Here is a 17,349-nt window from a genome sequence, read left to right on the forward strand (position 1 = left end):
TATTGTAGTCCTGGCTGGTGTGCCTCAGTGGACTGAGGGCCAGCCTGTGAATCAGTGTCACTGGTTTGATGCCCAGTCAGGGCAAATGCCTGGGTTGCAGGCCAGGTCCCCAGTTGGGGGCACACGAGGCAATTACATATTGATATGTCTCTCCCTCTCTTCCCCTCTCTCTAAAAATAAATAAAATATTTAAAAATAAATCCTTGTGTTTTGAACCTGTCAAGGCTTTACAACCATATGTCTATGCATCCATGGAAAATATCTGGCATTGATTTATGTGTTGCTGGATCAGATGACATCAGTGGTTGTGCAGATTGGCTTTTTCAATGCAATTACGTGTCTTTGAGACCTTTCTATATAATTCAAGAAAGACCTATTTTGTTCTGTAAAATGAAGATAATAACATCATCCAACTGTTGTGAAGACATAACAGCCTATCAATAAATGTGCCTTAAGGTCCTGGTCATGTTACTCAATTGTTTGATCCCTGGTCAGGGCACATGAGAAGCAACCACTGAATGCATGACTGAGTGGAAAAACAAATTGACCTCTCTCCTTTTTCTCTAAAATCAATCAATATGTCAATCTTGATTTATAAAAATTCTGTGTTTAGAAAGTTCACCCCATTAGTCACATGAAAGAAAAGCCCTGTGGGATGGGATTGAGAGGAGGCATGTATTTCTCTGAATGACCTTGGCAACTCTGTCCTTTTATGATTTCAATCCACACAGCCCAAGTGACTGGAGGCTTCCAGGTTTCCGGTAACTAGGTGAGTTTTTTCATTTCAATCATTCTTTTATCCTGCTGAATAAACTGAAGAATTTTCAGCAGTAATGAAACAAGGGTTAAATCCTTAGGGTTTCATTTACAAGTTAAATTTGGGCCTGTCCCAAAGAATCTCACAATCTCAAATGGTCAATTTTTGTAAATAACCTATATGTCTGCTAGTTGGGGTGAGGGTCACAATGACTAGATGCTTCCACACAGTGGGATTAATTCTCTACAACTGTTAAAAAAAAAAGCCCTGGCTAGGTAGCTCAGTTGCTTAGAGCACCATTCTGATACACCAAATTTGTGGGTTCAATCCCCAGTCAGGGCACACACAAGAATTAGCCAATAAATAAATAAGTGGAAGGACAAATTGATGTCTCTCTCTCTCAAATAAATTTAAATGTGAAGTAGGTTCTTTTTGTCGGATGATCCTTACAGGAACCTTTACTTGGTACTACATAGCCCTGCCTTCTGGGCCACTGCTGATGGCCCAGAGGAGGGAACAACAGATCCCCTTCTAATGGAGTAGTCTCCTGGCATAGTCTTAACCAACAGGGATTCCATGGTCATGGGTGACTTAGCTGGGCAGATCTTGGGCTGCTCCCAGCCAACTGCTGGACTTGATTCAGCTCACTCACTTTTTTTTTTTTTTTTTTTAATGTAATGAGTTCTCTACATCAAGACATTGGAATGTTTTATATTTACAGGCCTCACCTTTTATTCATTTAACCCTTCAGATAAATCATAGAATATCTGGCATGTGCCAAGAATAGTCCTAAGAGCTGGATACTCAGCGAGCATTAGAAACATGGTCACCACCATCATGGAGATGAAATTACAGAAAGCAAGACAGATACCGATAAAGAAGAAAAAACAAATCAAAACAGTGTAATGAGCTCCAGTTTCATTTTGGAGGGTACATTTATTCAAACAGAAATGCTTTTGAAACTCCGTGTTAATAACTTCAGTCACGTTTCAGCAGGGCCCTGCTATGCTAAAAAACAAAGCTACCACTTAAAAATGACTGCAGTTTCTGCCCTCATCTGCTTTCATCCTCTGCTCCCCACAGCCCAGAGAGCTTTGTTTCCAGAGAACAGCGGGATTCTTTCCCAAGCGGATCTGTTCTTTGAAGAAGTAAGAGGTACATAGAGCTGTGCGTTCTGCCTAGAGATGCAATAAGGGACAGCTCGACCTAGTCTGACTCAGCACCAGGGACAGGTGTTGCGAATGACATTGAGCACGACTGGGCTGGGGGGTGGGGTTCAGCACCATGGACAGCTCAACAGGCCTCGCTCAACAGCTTGAACAGATTTATCTGAAAGGCCATGGCCCGGTGAGGATTAAAAAAGAAAAAAAAAAGTCATTAATCACCACCTAAGGCGGCTACAGTAGCATTTCTGTGGTCACTGAGACACTGAGCAAATGCTTTTGCACTGGGCTTTGTGGGTCATGGAGTAAGAGGGCCACAGCCTGAGGCCTCTTTCCCGCCGCAGCTGCCCGACTTTCCTCTCCTGTGACCGCCCTCGTCTGTATCGCTGTGCTCATCTGGAAAGTGGCTTGGTCGCCAGGACTAAACGAGTTTGTGCATCTTAATGATACCAATAGCCTGGCCAGACCACTGGGAACTGGCAGAGTAGGAACAGGAGGGGCCGCGTGAGCAGAGCTCCATCTGCCCTGGGCAACAGCGAAGATGCGGATGGGGGTACGTTGCCTTGGTAACTGAGCTTCTGCCTGGCACGTGGAGCATCCTATCCTGGAGGCAGATACCCTGCCTCGGGCAAGAGCGCAGCAGGAGGAAGTATTGCGCTGAGCCCGCACAATGCGGGCAAGATAATTCAATAGTGGGAGAAGCCCTCCTACGCCTTTCTGGTACAGGATTGGGGGTGGGCCAGGGGAAGGCAGCGCTCATACCGTAGAGGTCGGAATGGTGCCAGGGGGAGGTTCAGGACCGAAGACCAGCCTGTCAATCTAGCCCGGAGGAAAGAAGCCACTGGTCGCGGCTGGACGCCCCCCTACCGAGCACGAGGAACTTTGGCAAATTAATTGGCAAACAAGCCGTCTCACACCGGGAAGGAATATAAAAGAAGGGGAAAGAAGAGACGCTCTCCGGCCCACCTGGCGAACACACCCGCCAGCCGGGTGTCCCTGAAGGCGGCCTGGGCGACGTCGCCGTCTGTGGGTCCCGGGAGGAAGCCAGAAACCGGACAGCGGCGGGTGCGAGCTGAGCTGCCCCGGTGAGTGCTCAGCGGCACCTGCGCCTCCACATTACGGTGCTTTGAAGGGGAGCAGCAGCTCCGGAAACTGCCTCCTGCTGCGGTCCGGCTGGGTTTTTCCCTGGTTTTCCGGAGCGGGTGGGCTTTCCGACAAGAGTCTGCCGTTGTCGCGGACCCTCAGCGTCGGAATGAAAACCCTCTTTCCTTTCCCACCGGCCTCCTCCTCTAGAGCTTCCTAATGGGGGCGGCGGGCAGGGGCACCCCCACTTTGGTTCTGTAAGGATAACACGCCCAGAACAGGAGCCGGCACCTAACGGGACGGCTGACACTCCTTTTCTGGTCACGACCACCGGCTCTCTTGCGTCCCTCACGCTTCACACACGCCCTGCAAGGCTGCACGGGGACGTCTGCGGAGGGGCAGCCGCGTCTTTTCCCGCCTGCCCCGAGGCCCCGCCTCCTCTGGAATGCCCCTCCCCCTCCCTCCTCTCCCCTTCCCCTTCAAGCCTGCAGCCCTCTCTCCCTGACGCCCAATCCCTCAGCCATCATATACCTGCCTGACCCCCATCTCGGTTTCTTGCATCCTCCTTCCTCTCCCCCACCTCCTGCGCGACCCTCCTTCTGTTGCCCCTAATCCTCAACGAACCCCGCCTTCTTCGCCGCGGTGGTGCGTGGGCTTGTGGGACATGGAGGCTCCCGCGCGGGCGTCTCCGGTGCAGGTACGCGTGCAGCGCTCGCTCTGAGGGGAGCCGGAGCGTTGGCGGCGGAGCGCGGGCTTCTGGGAAGTGTAGTCGGCGCGTTAGCGCAGGCGCAGTGCAGCCCCGGACTTGGCGCCGGTTGTCTTCCTGAGGGCGCCTCACGGTGGGGCAGGAGGAGAAGGTTCGTGAGGACGCGGGAGGGGGTGCGGGTCGGAGCGGCGCGGTACGGGTGACGGTGCTGCGTGAGCGAGCGCTGAGTGAGACCCCGGCCGTCCCTGTGAGTGTGTCTCCGTGTTTGTCCCCGCGCGTGTCCCGGGGGCCTCCTGGGTCTCCCTTTGCTCGTGTGTGTGTGTCCGCTCCTGTCTGGCCTCCCCGGGTCCCTCTGTGAGCGCGTCCGCCGTCGTGTCCGTCCGCGGGGACTGAGCCTGAGGCCCCATCCAGGCATCCGCCGTGTCTGGTCTCCTCCTCGGCGCCTGTCTGCGCGTCTGGGGGTGAGTGTGTCTGCGCGTGCGGGTGCGTCTGTCCTGTTCGAGGCTTCCCGTGCGTGTGCACCTGCGCCTCTGTCTGCGGGGGTGGCTGCCGTGTGTGCGGTGCGTGTGGGGGGCCCTCCCGAGAGCGTGGGGAAGGCTGCCCTCCTGCACAGGGGGCCTGGCGGGGCTGCCCGCCTGCCGGCCCGAGCCCACCTGCTTCCTGCCCTTGGAGCCTCACCGGGCCCTGGGGGGGGGCGTGGGTGGTCGCAAGGGGCGGGGCTGAGTAAGAGGTCACAGACCCCGCCCCATGCTGACGGGGTGGGTTGTTGAGGGCGTGTATGGGGTGCTCAGGGCATGGCTCTGGGCATGTTACAGGCCTCCCGGTAACTGTGAGGTAGGGACCCTCACCAGCCTCAATATGCAGGTGGCGAAACTGAGGAAGAGACTAAGTGAATCCCCCAACTCCTCACCCAGGCATCCAGGTTATTGAGCCCCCACACGAACCACCTCATAGGTGGCAAATCCTGGTTTCTCCTTAGAAACAACGGAAGGAAGGAAATGTCAGAGAGCTTGGGCACAGGGGGAGGAGCAGGAGCAGCTGCCACCCCAGGCTCTGAAACCACGTACCTGAAACCACACTGGGTTCAGCCACTACCAGGGCTACTGTGCCTTCATAGCCTTTTTTCTATAGACTAAAAATTCAGATGTGATTATGTTATCTCTACAGGCTGGATTAGATTTGCATTTTCTCTTATAATCTTGAAAGAAATGGTATTTTCAAGGATGCCTACAGGTGTCAGGTGCCCTGGACCACTGTGCCTCCTGGGTAAGTCGGCTTTGGTGGCTCCTCATCTGGTAAAAGGAGCACATGTTGTTGACCTCGTGGTACAGAAATAGGAGTCAGATCGTGATTCCAGAATGAATACATTTTCAAAAATTAAATACTCTTTAAAAAATCATGAAGTTAGTGCACCCTGGGTCTTAACCTTGGCTTCCAGAAGACAATCTGGGATTTCAGGTTGGACTCCCGCCATCTGTCCACCTCTCCTGGTTTTGTTTGTGGGTTGATTGGGTGGTGTTTTGCATCTAGGAACAGTGCTTTCATAAACATCTTTTACATGTTTACAGATTTTAGAGAGAGAGGAAAAGAGAGAGAAACATTGATCAGTTGCCTCCCACACCTTCCCTGATAGGGATCGGTGGTGAAACCCACAACCTAAGTCTGGCCCACGTCGGGGGATTGAACCCCACCTTTTGTGTTTGGGATGATGCTCCAACCAATGGTGTCACACAGCTCCAGGCTTCCTACGTGTACCTGATCATTGAACCTCACAGTAACCCCAGCAGATCATGGGATGACCCAGAAAGTGGGGGCAGTGGTGCCGAGTCCTCTGTGGCCCACGGCCAGCAGTCAGACCCAGGGTCTGGCACAGGGTCCTGTTCTTCCGGACTGTGGACCTGGCAGTGTGCACATGTGTGTGTGTTGGGTAGTGTCAGTGTGTGGGTGTGACATGTGCACCAATGAGTTGGACCCAAATGTACTTAGCCCAACTCTAATTCCAGTTCTCTCTTCTTGGACGCATGGCTTAGGTCTTTTGGTCTCAGTTTCCACATCTGTGAAATGGGGTGAGTGGAAATAGCTCCCATCCTTGTAGGGTATCGGGGATTAAATTAGAGACTTTTGTCAGGTGCCTTAAATGCCATAGGCACCCCCAGTACGTTCACCGTGAATGTGTGTCTGTGTCCCTTTATCCCAGTGGGTGTGTCTATACTACTGTCTACATTGTGGGGTGGGTCTCCACCTGGTCTCTCACAGTGCCTTTCTCTCTCTTTCCCTGTGCCCAGCTTACCCGTCCCCCAGTCACCATGGGCACTGGAAGGATGGCCACCCAGCCACTGACCAAGAAGGCCCTGGTGAGTCATGTCACCATCTCCCATCTCCTTCCTAAAGGTCAAGCATGGGTGCAGGGATGACCCTCTGTCCCCGCTGAGCCCTCCTCAGGGACCAGGCCCCCTGCCTGGAGTTATGTCCACTGTGAGGAGGAAGAGGACTGTACTGACAATGGCTCTTGTCAGCCAGATGGGATAGGATAGCTCAGGGGTAACCTGTCCTACCCTGCAGGCTCTCAGGAGACACCCACGGGTACCTGGGAAGTGGCAACTTAAACATGTTCTGTCTAATATGACAAAGACCCCGGGCCAGATGTGCTGGACAGGGCACCTTCAGAAGTGGGCAGATGGTACTAAATGCCCAAGGTGCTATAGGAGGACACCTTTGGGGAGGAACCCCTGAACGTCCCCGGCTGTTGTCCTGATGTTTTATGATGTTTTAATGGGTGGCTATTTGTGTTATTTTTCTCTAAATTTTCTTCTGTGCAAGGAAAGCTTTGTAATAAAAATTATATACATGTGGCTCAGTTAGTTAGAGCATCATCTTGATATGCCAAGGTTGTGGGTTCGATCCCAGGACAGGGCACATACAAAAAGCAACCAATGAATTCATAGATAAGTGGAACAATATCTTTTTCTTCTCACTTTCTCTCTCTCAAATCAATAAATTACATATGTATGTCTGGGTATAAATCTTTTTTTTATCCTCAACAGAGGATATGTTCATTGAGTTTCAGACAGACAGGAGGAGAGAGAGAGAAACATCAGACACTTGCCTCCCACATGTGCCCCAATCCAGGATGGAACCCTCAACCTCTCTGTGTGTAGGACACAGCCAACTGAGCCACCCAGCCAGGGCTGGACATAAGCATTTCCCCTGCAGTTTGTATGAGTATTTTTCTTTTTCTTTCTTTTTTTTCAAGTTATGGAAGGTGGAGCAACTGCGTGAAGATTTTATTTATTTTTTAGAGAGAGGGGAAGGGAGGGAGAAATAGAAACATCAATCGTTGCCTCTTGCACACCCCCAACTGGGGACCTGGCCATCAACATAGGCATACGAGCGAGGTCTGTCCAGACAGTATCCAGCCCTGTGATATGAAAAATGGAGACATTTATTGAAGAAGATACAAGAAGCATTGTACATAGGATAACGACGGCTCAGTCCCCTTCAAAGTAGGTGCTTTGAGACCTCACACAGTTCTCCCAGTCACTATCCGCTTCTCTGTCATATTTTCCTGAATCTCAAAAATGATCTGAAATTTCCTCTCTTTCAAAGGTGATTTTAGTTTTGGGAAAAGCTAGAAGTCACAGGGCGCCAAATCTGGACTGTAGCGGGGCTGTATCACCTGTGTGATTTAATGTTTCCCAGAAAAACTCTGCACAAGACGTGATGCACAAGCGGTCACATTGTCGTGATGAAGCTGCCAATCACCAGTTGTTCATAGCTGGGACCTTCTGAATCAAGTAGTTTCCATGGAGGAATGTTTAAGCTTAATGCAAAACTTGATGCAGATTCATTGCTACTCAGTCATTTTGAATGCAATGGCCACATAGTACACGTGCTCACTCAACAGCATCTACCGCCCCCACTGACTAGTACTAGGCCTCATTGTTCATGCATGTGCATTCCAGTCTAATCTCCTTGGCTGCCAGGATACATTGGTGCCATGCAAACCATTCTCCTTATATTCACAACGGTTGGACTTTTTCAGGGCAGACTTCGTACAGCCTAAATGGGAATTAAACAGGCGACCTTCCGGTTTGCAGGCCATTCCTCAATCCAGTGAGCCACAGCAGCCAGTGATTTCTTTAGGGGCGATTGTTTGCAGAGGAATGCTGGGGGGTGTATTTTTAAGGCCTTTTGGAAATCCTCATGGTTATGGGTTGGAACAGTTTATTCTCCTGCATCAGGAGCAGGAGAATCAGGGGCTGCCACTGATTCATGTAGGCTGTATTTCAGTGCTTATTCTGCTCCTTGAATATAAATTTCAAGTGGTATAAACTGTCCTTGTGGTGGGTGACAACTGATGTCATGTAATCTCTTCCTGACTAGCATCATTTGTGATCAGTGACATTTGATTTTTTTTAAATGTTTATTCCCCTGTTATATTAGCAGGCAAATATTTATCCTATGCTTAGGTGCTATACAGGAATCTTAGTATTCTTGAAGGTTTTTTTAAAGATTTTATTTATTTTTAGAGAGAAGGGGATGGAGAGAGAAAGGAGAGAAACATTGATGTGAGAGAAACATTGATTGGTTTCCTCCCATATGGGCCCTAACCTGGGACTGCACCCTCAATCTTTGGTTGTACAGACAACTCTGCAACCAGATGAGTCACCTGGCCAGGACTGGACATTTCTTATAAATGGAATCACACAGCGTGTAGTTTTTTGTATCTGGCTGTTTCACTGAGCTTCATGATTTGATGTTCATATGTTGTAGCAGGTATGCTTTTTCATAACTGTATACTATTCCATTGTACAGGCAGACCACATGTTTTTGCATTCATCAGGTGGTGTGTATTTGTGTTGTTTCCACTTTTTGGTTGTTCTTAATAATGCTGCTGTGAATATTCATGTACAGTTTTGTGTTTGATCTTCTCATTTCTCTTCATTGTAGGAGAAGAAACTATGGGTCCTTTGATAACAGTCTATTTAACCATTTAAGAAACAATCTGACTGTTTTCCAAGGCAGCTGTACCATGATGTCTCCACTTTTACCTTCTCTGATTGTTGCCTTGGTTTCCCCTTTTTCCAACATTGTTTACAATTTCTTGATGGTTGTCATTTCCGTGCGGTTGGTATTTAGGGGTTCAATTTCTTTTTCTTAATCACTTCTAGTGTAATTACATTCTGATTTTTCTAAAAATAGAGCCTGCCCTGGCTGTGTTGCTGAGTTGGTAGTAACATCGATCCGTACACCACAAGGTTGCAGGTTCAATCCATGGTGGGGCACATGCATGAGCCAGTCGGATCGATGTCTCTCTCTCTTTCTCTCTTTCAGAACCTGGTTTTCCTCTCCCTCTAAAATCAATAAATATATCCTCAGATGAGAATTAAAATAATTTAGATCCTAATTTCACCTCATTGGAACTGGGTCAGGTTTTCTGTGTGGCAAAATGGTTTGTGCCATCAGACCAGAATCCAAAACAGGTGAAACCCTGGAGTGGGTGGCCTCAGCCACATGCCTGCACAGCACTCACAGGGCTCTGGCATGCTTGGAGGGAAGCCCCGTGTCCAAGGAAACCTCCTGAACCTTCTGAAGAGGGGCCCGCTGTCTCACCTCCGCTCCCTTGCCGTTCTCAGCCCGCCACAGCCCAGGCTCGGCGCAGCAAGCCTGCTCAGTAAAATTTCACTAAGTGAGCCCCTTCAGGTGGGGCAGATGCAGGGTGCACTTTCAGCAGGAGTTGCATTTAAAACACTAATCTGAAATCAGTGTTAAAATAAAGGGGGCAGAAGGAACCTTTAGGAGCTGATGGGTGTGCTTCTGGCCTTGATCGTGTTGATCTCAAAGGTTTGTACGTACCTTCAAATTTAATAAATTGTATACCTTAGATACGTGTAGCTTTTAGTATTCCAGTCATACTTAAATAAAGTGGTTTCTTAAGAAATTATTGCCGTGGCCGGGTGGCTCAGTTGGTTAGAGCGTCATCCTGTGCAGTGAAAGGTTGTGGGATCGATCCCCACCTCAGAGTTCATTTGGGAGACAGCTGATTGATGTTTCTCACTCTCCCTTTTTCTTTCTCTCAAACAAATAAATGTATCTTCACAGAGCTATTGAAAAAAAAAATTATTACCTGGGTTTTCCCAAAATATGAATGGGTCAAAGAACCAAATAATAATAATATAAAATATGTATTAATGAAGAGAAACATATAGAAGAAATATATGAAATGTCCAATTAGTCAAATGATAAGCGCAGCAGCCACCATTTCTGAGAGCTTCCAGCAGCCATACAACACCGTGGAATCACACATGCGTGACCTCATTTAGCCTCGTAACAGCTACAGAGGGGGCGTTGCTACTACAAGGTCCACTGAACAGACAGGCTCAGAAAGGTTAAGACAGTTGTCTGAGGAAACATGGCCAGGGATGTGGGGCAGAGCCAGGATTTCATTGCAGACTTCCATGCCCAAACTGTTAACCACAGATTGCGTGTACAGCTCCCTCATCACGTGGTGGTAACCCCAGGACAGAGGAGACAGCGTGAGCCCAGGTTCCCTGGCGGGCAGTCAGTGCACAGAAGGCTTAGCTGGCAGGTGTATCCTCCTCTTGGGAAGGGTGAACCATGTTTCAAGGTCCACGACAGATTGGTTCCTCTGCTTGGGCCATGGGACTGCTGTAACAAAGCACCACGGACAGGGAGGTTTGAACGAAATGAATCTATTTTCCCACAGTTCTGAGGTCTGGAAGTCTAAGATCAAGGTGTCAGCAGGGTGCTGTCTCCTCTGAGGCACCTGGGAAGGATCTGTTCCCATCATCTCACCCATCTTCTGCTGGTCCTGTGGGTCACGGCACCATAACTCCTGTCCTCACGTGGCGTGTTCCTACGTACCTGTCTCTGCATCCAAATTTCTCCTTGTTATAAAAACTGATATCTTATCACTTTAGGGGCCACCCTTCTCCAGTGTGACCTTATCTTAACGCAATACACCTGCAATGACCCTGTTTCCAAGTCAGGTCCCGTCCTGAGGTGCTAGGGGTTAGCACCTCAGCACAGGAACTCAGCACAAATCTCAACCAGCAACATGGCTTAGACTAAGACCTGGCACAGAGCAACTGTGTAGGGAGTGACAGTGTCATCACTGCTGTGGTGACAACATTGCGGCATCATGTCATCTTGTCCACCACTTGCTCAGCCACATTCATTTCACACACAGGGTCTTGGTGTCTGCGTCCTCAGTGCTTCGTCTGTCATTTAAGCCTCAGATCTTGACCCACCTGTCCCTACCCACAACTTACTCCCAAGGACCCCAGCACAGACCACACCTTCCAGCTTCCTGGACACCCCATAGAGCTGCTGCTGCTCAGGCACCTGTCACAATGGTATTGACCAGATTGTGGGTTCATTACAGGTGTTTCTGTCAGACAGGTGTGAGGTGATATCATTGTGGTTTAAATTTCAGCTCTCATGACTAGTGATGTACATTTTTTCATGTTGTCTGTTGGTCACCTGTATATTCTCTTTGGAGAAGTGTCTGTTCAGGCCCTTTGCCCATTGCTTAATGGGGTTGTTTGTCTTCCTGGTGAACAGCCCCATATTTTATTTGTCAGTCTGAGGACCATCCAGTGCACTTAGGCACCAAGGACACAGAGTGGTCAGGCCCTTCAGAGCTCTGCACCTTGTTGACACCACGTCACATGCATCCTGTATGCCTTTCTGATCCTCTCGTCCCTTCTGTCCGTATCTTTCAACCCCTGTAAGAAGGCCCTGTGGTGAGTGGTGTGCGCTTCCTCTCGCAGGGCTCGGTGGCGTTCAGGGACGTAATGGTGGACTTCACCCAGGAGGAGTGGCAGCAGCTGAAGCCTGTGCAGAAGGACCTGTACAGAGACGTGATGATGGAGACCTACTGGAACGTGGTCTCGCTGGGTAAGGGGCTGCTTTGCCGAGTTACTCACCACCTGCCTGTTACTCAGGATTGCAGAGCAATAGAAAAGATCTGACATGTAGGACGTTCATATTACTCCAGCCTAAACATAAAGTTGGTAGGTAATGAAGTGGGGAAGAATATTTACCACATGTATAACAGTCAGAGGATTAGAAATATATAGAGCTCCTAGAAATAAAGAAGAAGAAGACTTGAGTTAATGATAGAGATGGACCAAGCTTATCAACGTGCAACTCACAGATATAGAAATCCATGGAATTAAACTACAAAAAAATTATAAACCATACTAATAGTCAAAGAAGTACCAATTGAGTCACATAAATATAATTCTCGCCCATGAGGTCCACAGAGATGAAAAGGAATACCAGGCCTGGACAGGTGTGGCTCAGCTGGTTGGAGCATTGCCTGTACACCAAAAGGTTGTGAGTTTGATTCCCTGTCAGGGCACATATGGGAATCAATCAATGTTTTTTTCTCATCAATTTTTTCTCTTTATCTTGTCCCCTCTCCACCCCCTTCTTCCCACTCTAAGTATATCCTCTGGTGAGACATTAATTTAAAAAAAGAAATTCATCCTATATGAAGTTGTAGGGAAAGGGACTCTATTTTAGGAGCATAATATTGGGATAAGTCTTTTAGAAGACAGTTTGGTGTTATCAATCAAATTACAAACGATTCCATTTGTAGAATAAGTCCTTTAAAAATTTTCCTATAAGTGAGCAGAGATTTTCATAGGAAGAAAAATCAGGAGAAATGCCGTACACGCTCACCTACCAGACTGTCCCATCATGTCAGGGTGTATCAATATGGTAGAAGTCACAACACTTCAGAGATGAGCACTCTTTGTAGGTACCAACATAAAAAGATGTCCCTGGACAATGTTGTTCAGGAAAAACTCTTAATTCTCAGAATTAGTGAATGGTCTCATTTCATTAACAGCTTTGATGGAGGTTTAATTTACCTACAATTAACTGCACATAGTTAAAGTGAACAGTTTCATGCATTTTGACAGTTGCATTCACCTGGGAAATCATGGTCGTGATGCAGACATGTCCATTAACCCAAAATGTTTTTCTTTTACTTTCTGTGGGGATTGCACTTGAGACCATATTCACAAACCAGGCTCTTCTCTGTCCCATCTGTGTGGCTACAGGCCAGCATGTCTCACACCCATGGGCCCCAAAGACACCCACCATTACCTTTCTTCCCTCTTCCCTCTGGAAAGTTACCCTCAGCCTCCATGTCCCAGGATCCAGCTGCTCTGACATCCGGCATCACCCCCAGTCTTCAGAGTCACAAAACCAGTATCATTCTCCTATCTTACGTGTTGTCAAAATTTTTCCTCTGGGATGGGACAGTGACACAGGCCAGTTAGTGACTTATGGATTGGACCGCATGATGCAATGTGCTGGGTGCCCTTGAGTGTGTGGCTCCATTCGCAGAGCCTTTTTCCTTGTCTGTAAAATGGGAGTAATCTGTCCAGCACCTGCTCACATGCAGTGAGGGCTGCTTGGTACCATGCCAGCTCATGGCCAATGATCAGTGAAGGTTTATCAGGTGCCTTCCGTGTTCTGAACACAGTGTGGGTGCTGGGACGGGCGAGGCCCTTGCCTCCTCCGAGCTCACCTCCTGCTGCGGGAGCTGCCAGGATGCAGATCGGGGAGGAGCAGTGTAATGAGCGCTCACAATGAGGCAGGCGAGAGAATGGCAGGTGGGAGCTTCCTTTCCACCAGAGGGTGGACCGAGAAGGCCTCCCTGTGGGGGACAAAGGCTCCCTGAGGCTCAAGGATGAGTGCCCATGGGGAGGCTGTGGGAATGGCAGGTGCAGAGGCTCCGAGGCTGGGAGCACTGGGCCTGGACAAGGAAATCAAAGGGAAGCGAGGATGAGTTGTGCTGAATGGTGCGGAAGTGTCAGCAGAGTGGGAGCGTGTTGCTTGTAATCCCCAGGGCACTGGGAAGGTGCTGGAGGATATGATCTGACTCCTGACATTCTCCTCCCGCGGAGTGGATGGTGGGCGGTAGAGAGTGGGGGTGGCTGGCTGCACCAGCAGCAGCGGAGATGCGTCAGTCTGGTCCAGTTCCCCCAATTCTCAGTGCTGTGGCATTTGTTCAGTCCCTGGACGGTGGGAGGGAAGGGGTGAGTCAAGGAGGACTACTAAATCTTTTTTGTCATTGTAATTTAAAAAATTTATTTTCTTAATGGTCATAAAATATACATAACATAAAATTGACCATTGAACTATTTTTACGAGGACAGTTCCATGAAGTACATTCACATTAAGTTCAACTATCACTGCCATCCACCTCCAGAACTCATAATCCTCCCCCACTGACAACCTGTCCCCTCTAAACAGCAGCTCCCCATCCGCCTCCCAAAGCCCCAACACCCAGGTTCTACTTTCTGTCTATCGACTTGACAATTCTAGTTGCCTCAGATGAGTGGAATCATATATCAGTCATTGTGTGGCTGTGCCCTGCTCTCAGCTGTGCCGTGTGTCCTGGGAAGCTCCTCCCTCCCCGCGTTAACTACATGTGTGTCGTCATCTCTTCCCCCTCCCCTCAGACTTGGAGACCAGACCTGACCTGAAAGAATCGGACCCACGGGAGGACGTTTGGGAAGACAGACCCTCTGTTGCTGTGGTAGCAGAAGGACCCACGAAGAATAGTTCCCGGGCTTGTGCCTGTGAAAGAGCAGAAACAGAGGGTGACTGGGTGGGATGGCAACAGAGGAGCCCAGGGATGTGTCTGGAGCACTTGAATATGTCCCAAACATTAGTTCCTGAATGTCATGAATTTAAGGCTCTCGTCCAGCAAAGCCCCATGCCCGCCCCTCAGAGATCCAAAGGGCCAGGAGCAGCGGGGTCACACCCGTTCACCATGCATGAGAAGATCTCAGGTACTTCAAGCCTCGGGCCTCCTTCCAAACTCCGTGCAGAGAAGAAGCCCTACGAGTGCGGGGACTGCGGCAAGGCTTTCAGCTATAACTCCTCTCTGTGGAAACACCAACGAATCCACACCGGGCAGAAGCCCTTCTCCTGCGCCACATGTGGGAAGCAGTTTACCCTCCAGTGGTGCCTCACCACCCACCAGCGTGTGCACAGCGGGGAGAAGCCCTACACATGCAGGGACTGTGGCAAGGCCTTCAGGCAGAAGAAGCACCTCATCCTGCACCAGAGGACGCACACCGGGGAGAGGCCATACGTGTGCTGGGACTGCGGAAAGACCTTCAACGAGAATAGGAGCCTCATCCTGCACCAGAGGACGCACACTGGGGAGAAGCCATATGCCTGTGGGGACTGTGGCAAGGCCTTCACCCAGAAATGGAACCTTATTTTGCACCAGCGGACACACACCGGGGAGAAGCCGTATGTGTGCAGTGACTGTGGCAAGGCCTTCAGCCAGAATAGGAGCCTCTTAATACATCAGCGGACACACACTGGGAAGAAGCTTTACGTGTGTGGGGACTGTGGCAAGGACTTCAGCCGGAACGAGTACCTCAGCGCACACCAAAGGACACATACTGGGGAGAAGCCTTTCATTTGCAGGGATTGTGGCAAGGCCTTCAGTCAGAACAGGCACCTCACCCTGCACCAGAGGACGCACACCGGGGAGAGGCCATATGTGTGCGGTGCCTGTGGCAGGGCCTTCAGCCAGAACAGGAGCCTCACAGTGCATCAGAGGACGCACACCGGGGAGAAGCCATTCACGTGCGGGGACTGCGGCAAAGCTTTCAGCCGGAATGAGTACCTTAGCGCACACCAGAGGACGCACACTGGGGAGAAGCCATTCACGTGTAAGGACTGTGGTAAGGCCTTCAGCAAGAACTGGAACCTCATCCTGCACCAGAGGACACACACCGGGGAGAAGCCATTCATGTGCGGGGACTGTGGCAAGGCCTTCAGCCAGAAATGGACCCTCATCCTTCATCAGAGGACGCACACCGGGAAAAGCCATATGCATGTGGGGACTACAGCAGGGCCTTCAGCCAGAACAAGCACCTCATTGTGCACCAGACGACACACACCAGGGAGAAGGCCCATGATTGCTCCATGTGCCAGATGCATTTTACAAGGCGCTCATCTCTGGCAATGCACCTAGTCAGCCACACCATCGAGAAGCCAGGGTGCCCCGCTCATCAAGCACCAGCACATCCACATGGATGAGAAACCCTGCACGTGTGGCCAGTGCGGCAAAGTTTTTGTCAGGAACTTCTCGCCAGCCCTCCACCAGGGGATCCACATGGAAGAGAAGTCCTTCGAGGGTGGCAAGTGTGGGAAAACCTTCAGGCATAACATCCACCTTACATGACACTGAAGAAGGATGCACACGTAGCAAGGGGCTCCGGAGTCTCTGAATCCACTGTGACAGCCTGGTCCTGAGCTCATGGGCCAGTGCTAGAAGTGACATTGGAGCCCACAGGTAGGACTGGAGAGAAGTCCTGCCCAGATGGATCTCCAGAATGTGGGCGCTGCGGAGAGGCCATGCTGTGCACGCGAGCTGCTTCCGGGGCCTCCGCAGGGCTGTGTGGAAGCAAGCCCCACCACAGGTCTAGTATGTGGGAACGTGGCCAGGGCACCATGGCTCCAGACCGAGCTGGAGTAAATAGTCTTAAGAGCTCGGACAACACAGTGTCTCTGGGTCTCCATCTCCTGGATAGTAAAGTGGAGGAGGGGGAGGGGGGCTGTATGGGAGCATCGACACTGTCACACATGCCTGGATCTAGTCCAGAGGTCAGGTTGTCACCATCTGTAGATTTCCTTGTTTTCCCCACACCCAGCCCCTAGGTTCCCTGTAAAAGTAGAAGTTGCCAAGTGGCTCAAGAGGGGGAGAATACTTTTCACTGTCACAGAGTAGCAGTAATAACTTCAGATGCCAAAGTTTCTCATAGTTGTCTGTTACATGTTTAAATGAAATGTTTAATTAAGGGAGACCAATGTCATTTTAAACAGTTGTTAGGTGCAAAAGATACAGTTATCGGCTTTCCAGTCCATTTGTGTGCCAACGCTTGGGTGTAGGAGGTAGGAATACCCGACCTGAACCCCAGGACCCAGGAATCCTGCCCCTCCCAGCCCTGGATTCCTGGCAGGAATGGTCAGACCACAAGGCTGGGCCCAGACCTCAGCCTCAGAGATGGGGGAAGGGCACCCCCTGCAGAAACCCTGCACAGCAGACCCCCTTCTTTCAGGGCTATTTCAGTTGCAGGAGAATAATCCTCTCTCATATCACAGTGTATCCTTCACCTACCGTGTGCCTCCTGGAATTCTTGTGAAAATGAAGAGTGCCTTCAGTCTGGCAGGCGCATTATCCAATCTGCCTGGCCCTCAGCCTTAGTCATGGTGTAGTTACTATTTCATTGTTGATGATGATAGGAATCTGTTACAAATAATTATGCCTCCAAGCCCTATTATTATGCTGGGTTTTCTTCTGAAGAAACCAAGGCTTAGAGCTGTAATTCTCTGCATGTAAAAAACAGAAACAAAAAACAAAAACCTGCACAGGCCAGAGAACCCAGGGGCAGGTGGGCAGACTCAAATCAGGCTGTGCTGGGGGTGGGGCGAGGGGCTGAAGCCACCATTGGTTCGGTTCTGTCTGGGGAGGGCACTGTCTCCTTGTGTGGCCCGGAGGCCACGCCTACCTCCCCACCTCAGAGGTCAGGGACAGAACAATTGGAGGAGCAGGGGCTTGGAGAGGGGAGAGGAGG

The 17,349-nt window shown here is 50.0% G+C and overlaps 1 protein-coding gene across 1 annotated transcript; it reads left to right on the forward strand.

Moving 5' to 3' along the window:
* The first annotated feature begins 3,894 nt into the window (after nt 1-3,894).
* LOC149995600 (uncharacterized) lies at nt 3,895-15,829 on the forward strand. The gene is given in 5 exon segments (XM_090261266.1): nt 3,895-3,956; nt 5,995-6,063; nt 11,503-11,629; nt 14,212-15,591; nt 15,594-15,829. Coding segments are annotated over 4 exon segments (1,773 nt in total). The 5' UTR covers nt 3,895-3,956; nt 5,995-6,015; the 3' UTR covers nt 15,812-15,829.
* The last annotated feature ends 1,520 nt before the right edge of the window (nt 15,830-17,349 follow it).

The sequence above is a fragment of the Furipterus horrens genome, unplaced genomic scaffold (assembly GCF_987537825.1).
Source record: "Furipterus horrens unplaced genomic scaffold, mFurHor1.1.pri manual_scaffold_13, whole genome shotgun sequence".
NCBI classification, from domain to species: Eukaryota; Metazoa; Chordata; class Mammalia; order Chiroptera; family Furipteridae; genus Furipterus; species Furipterus horrens.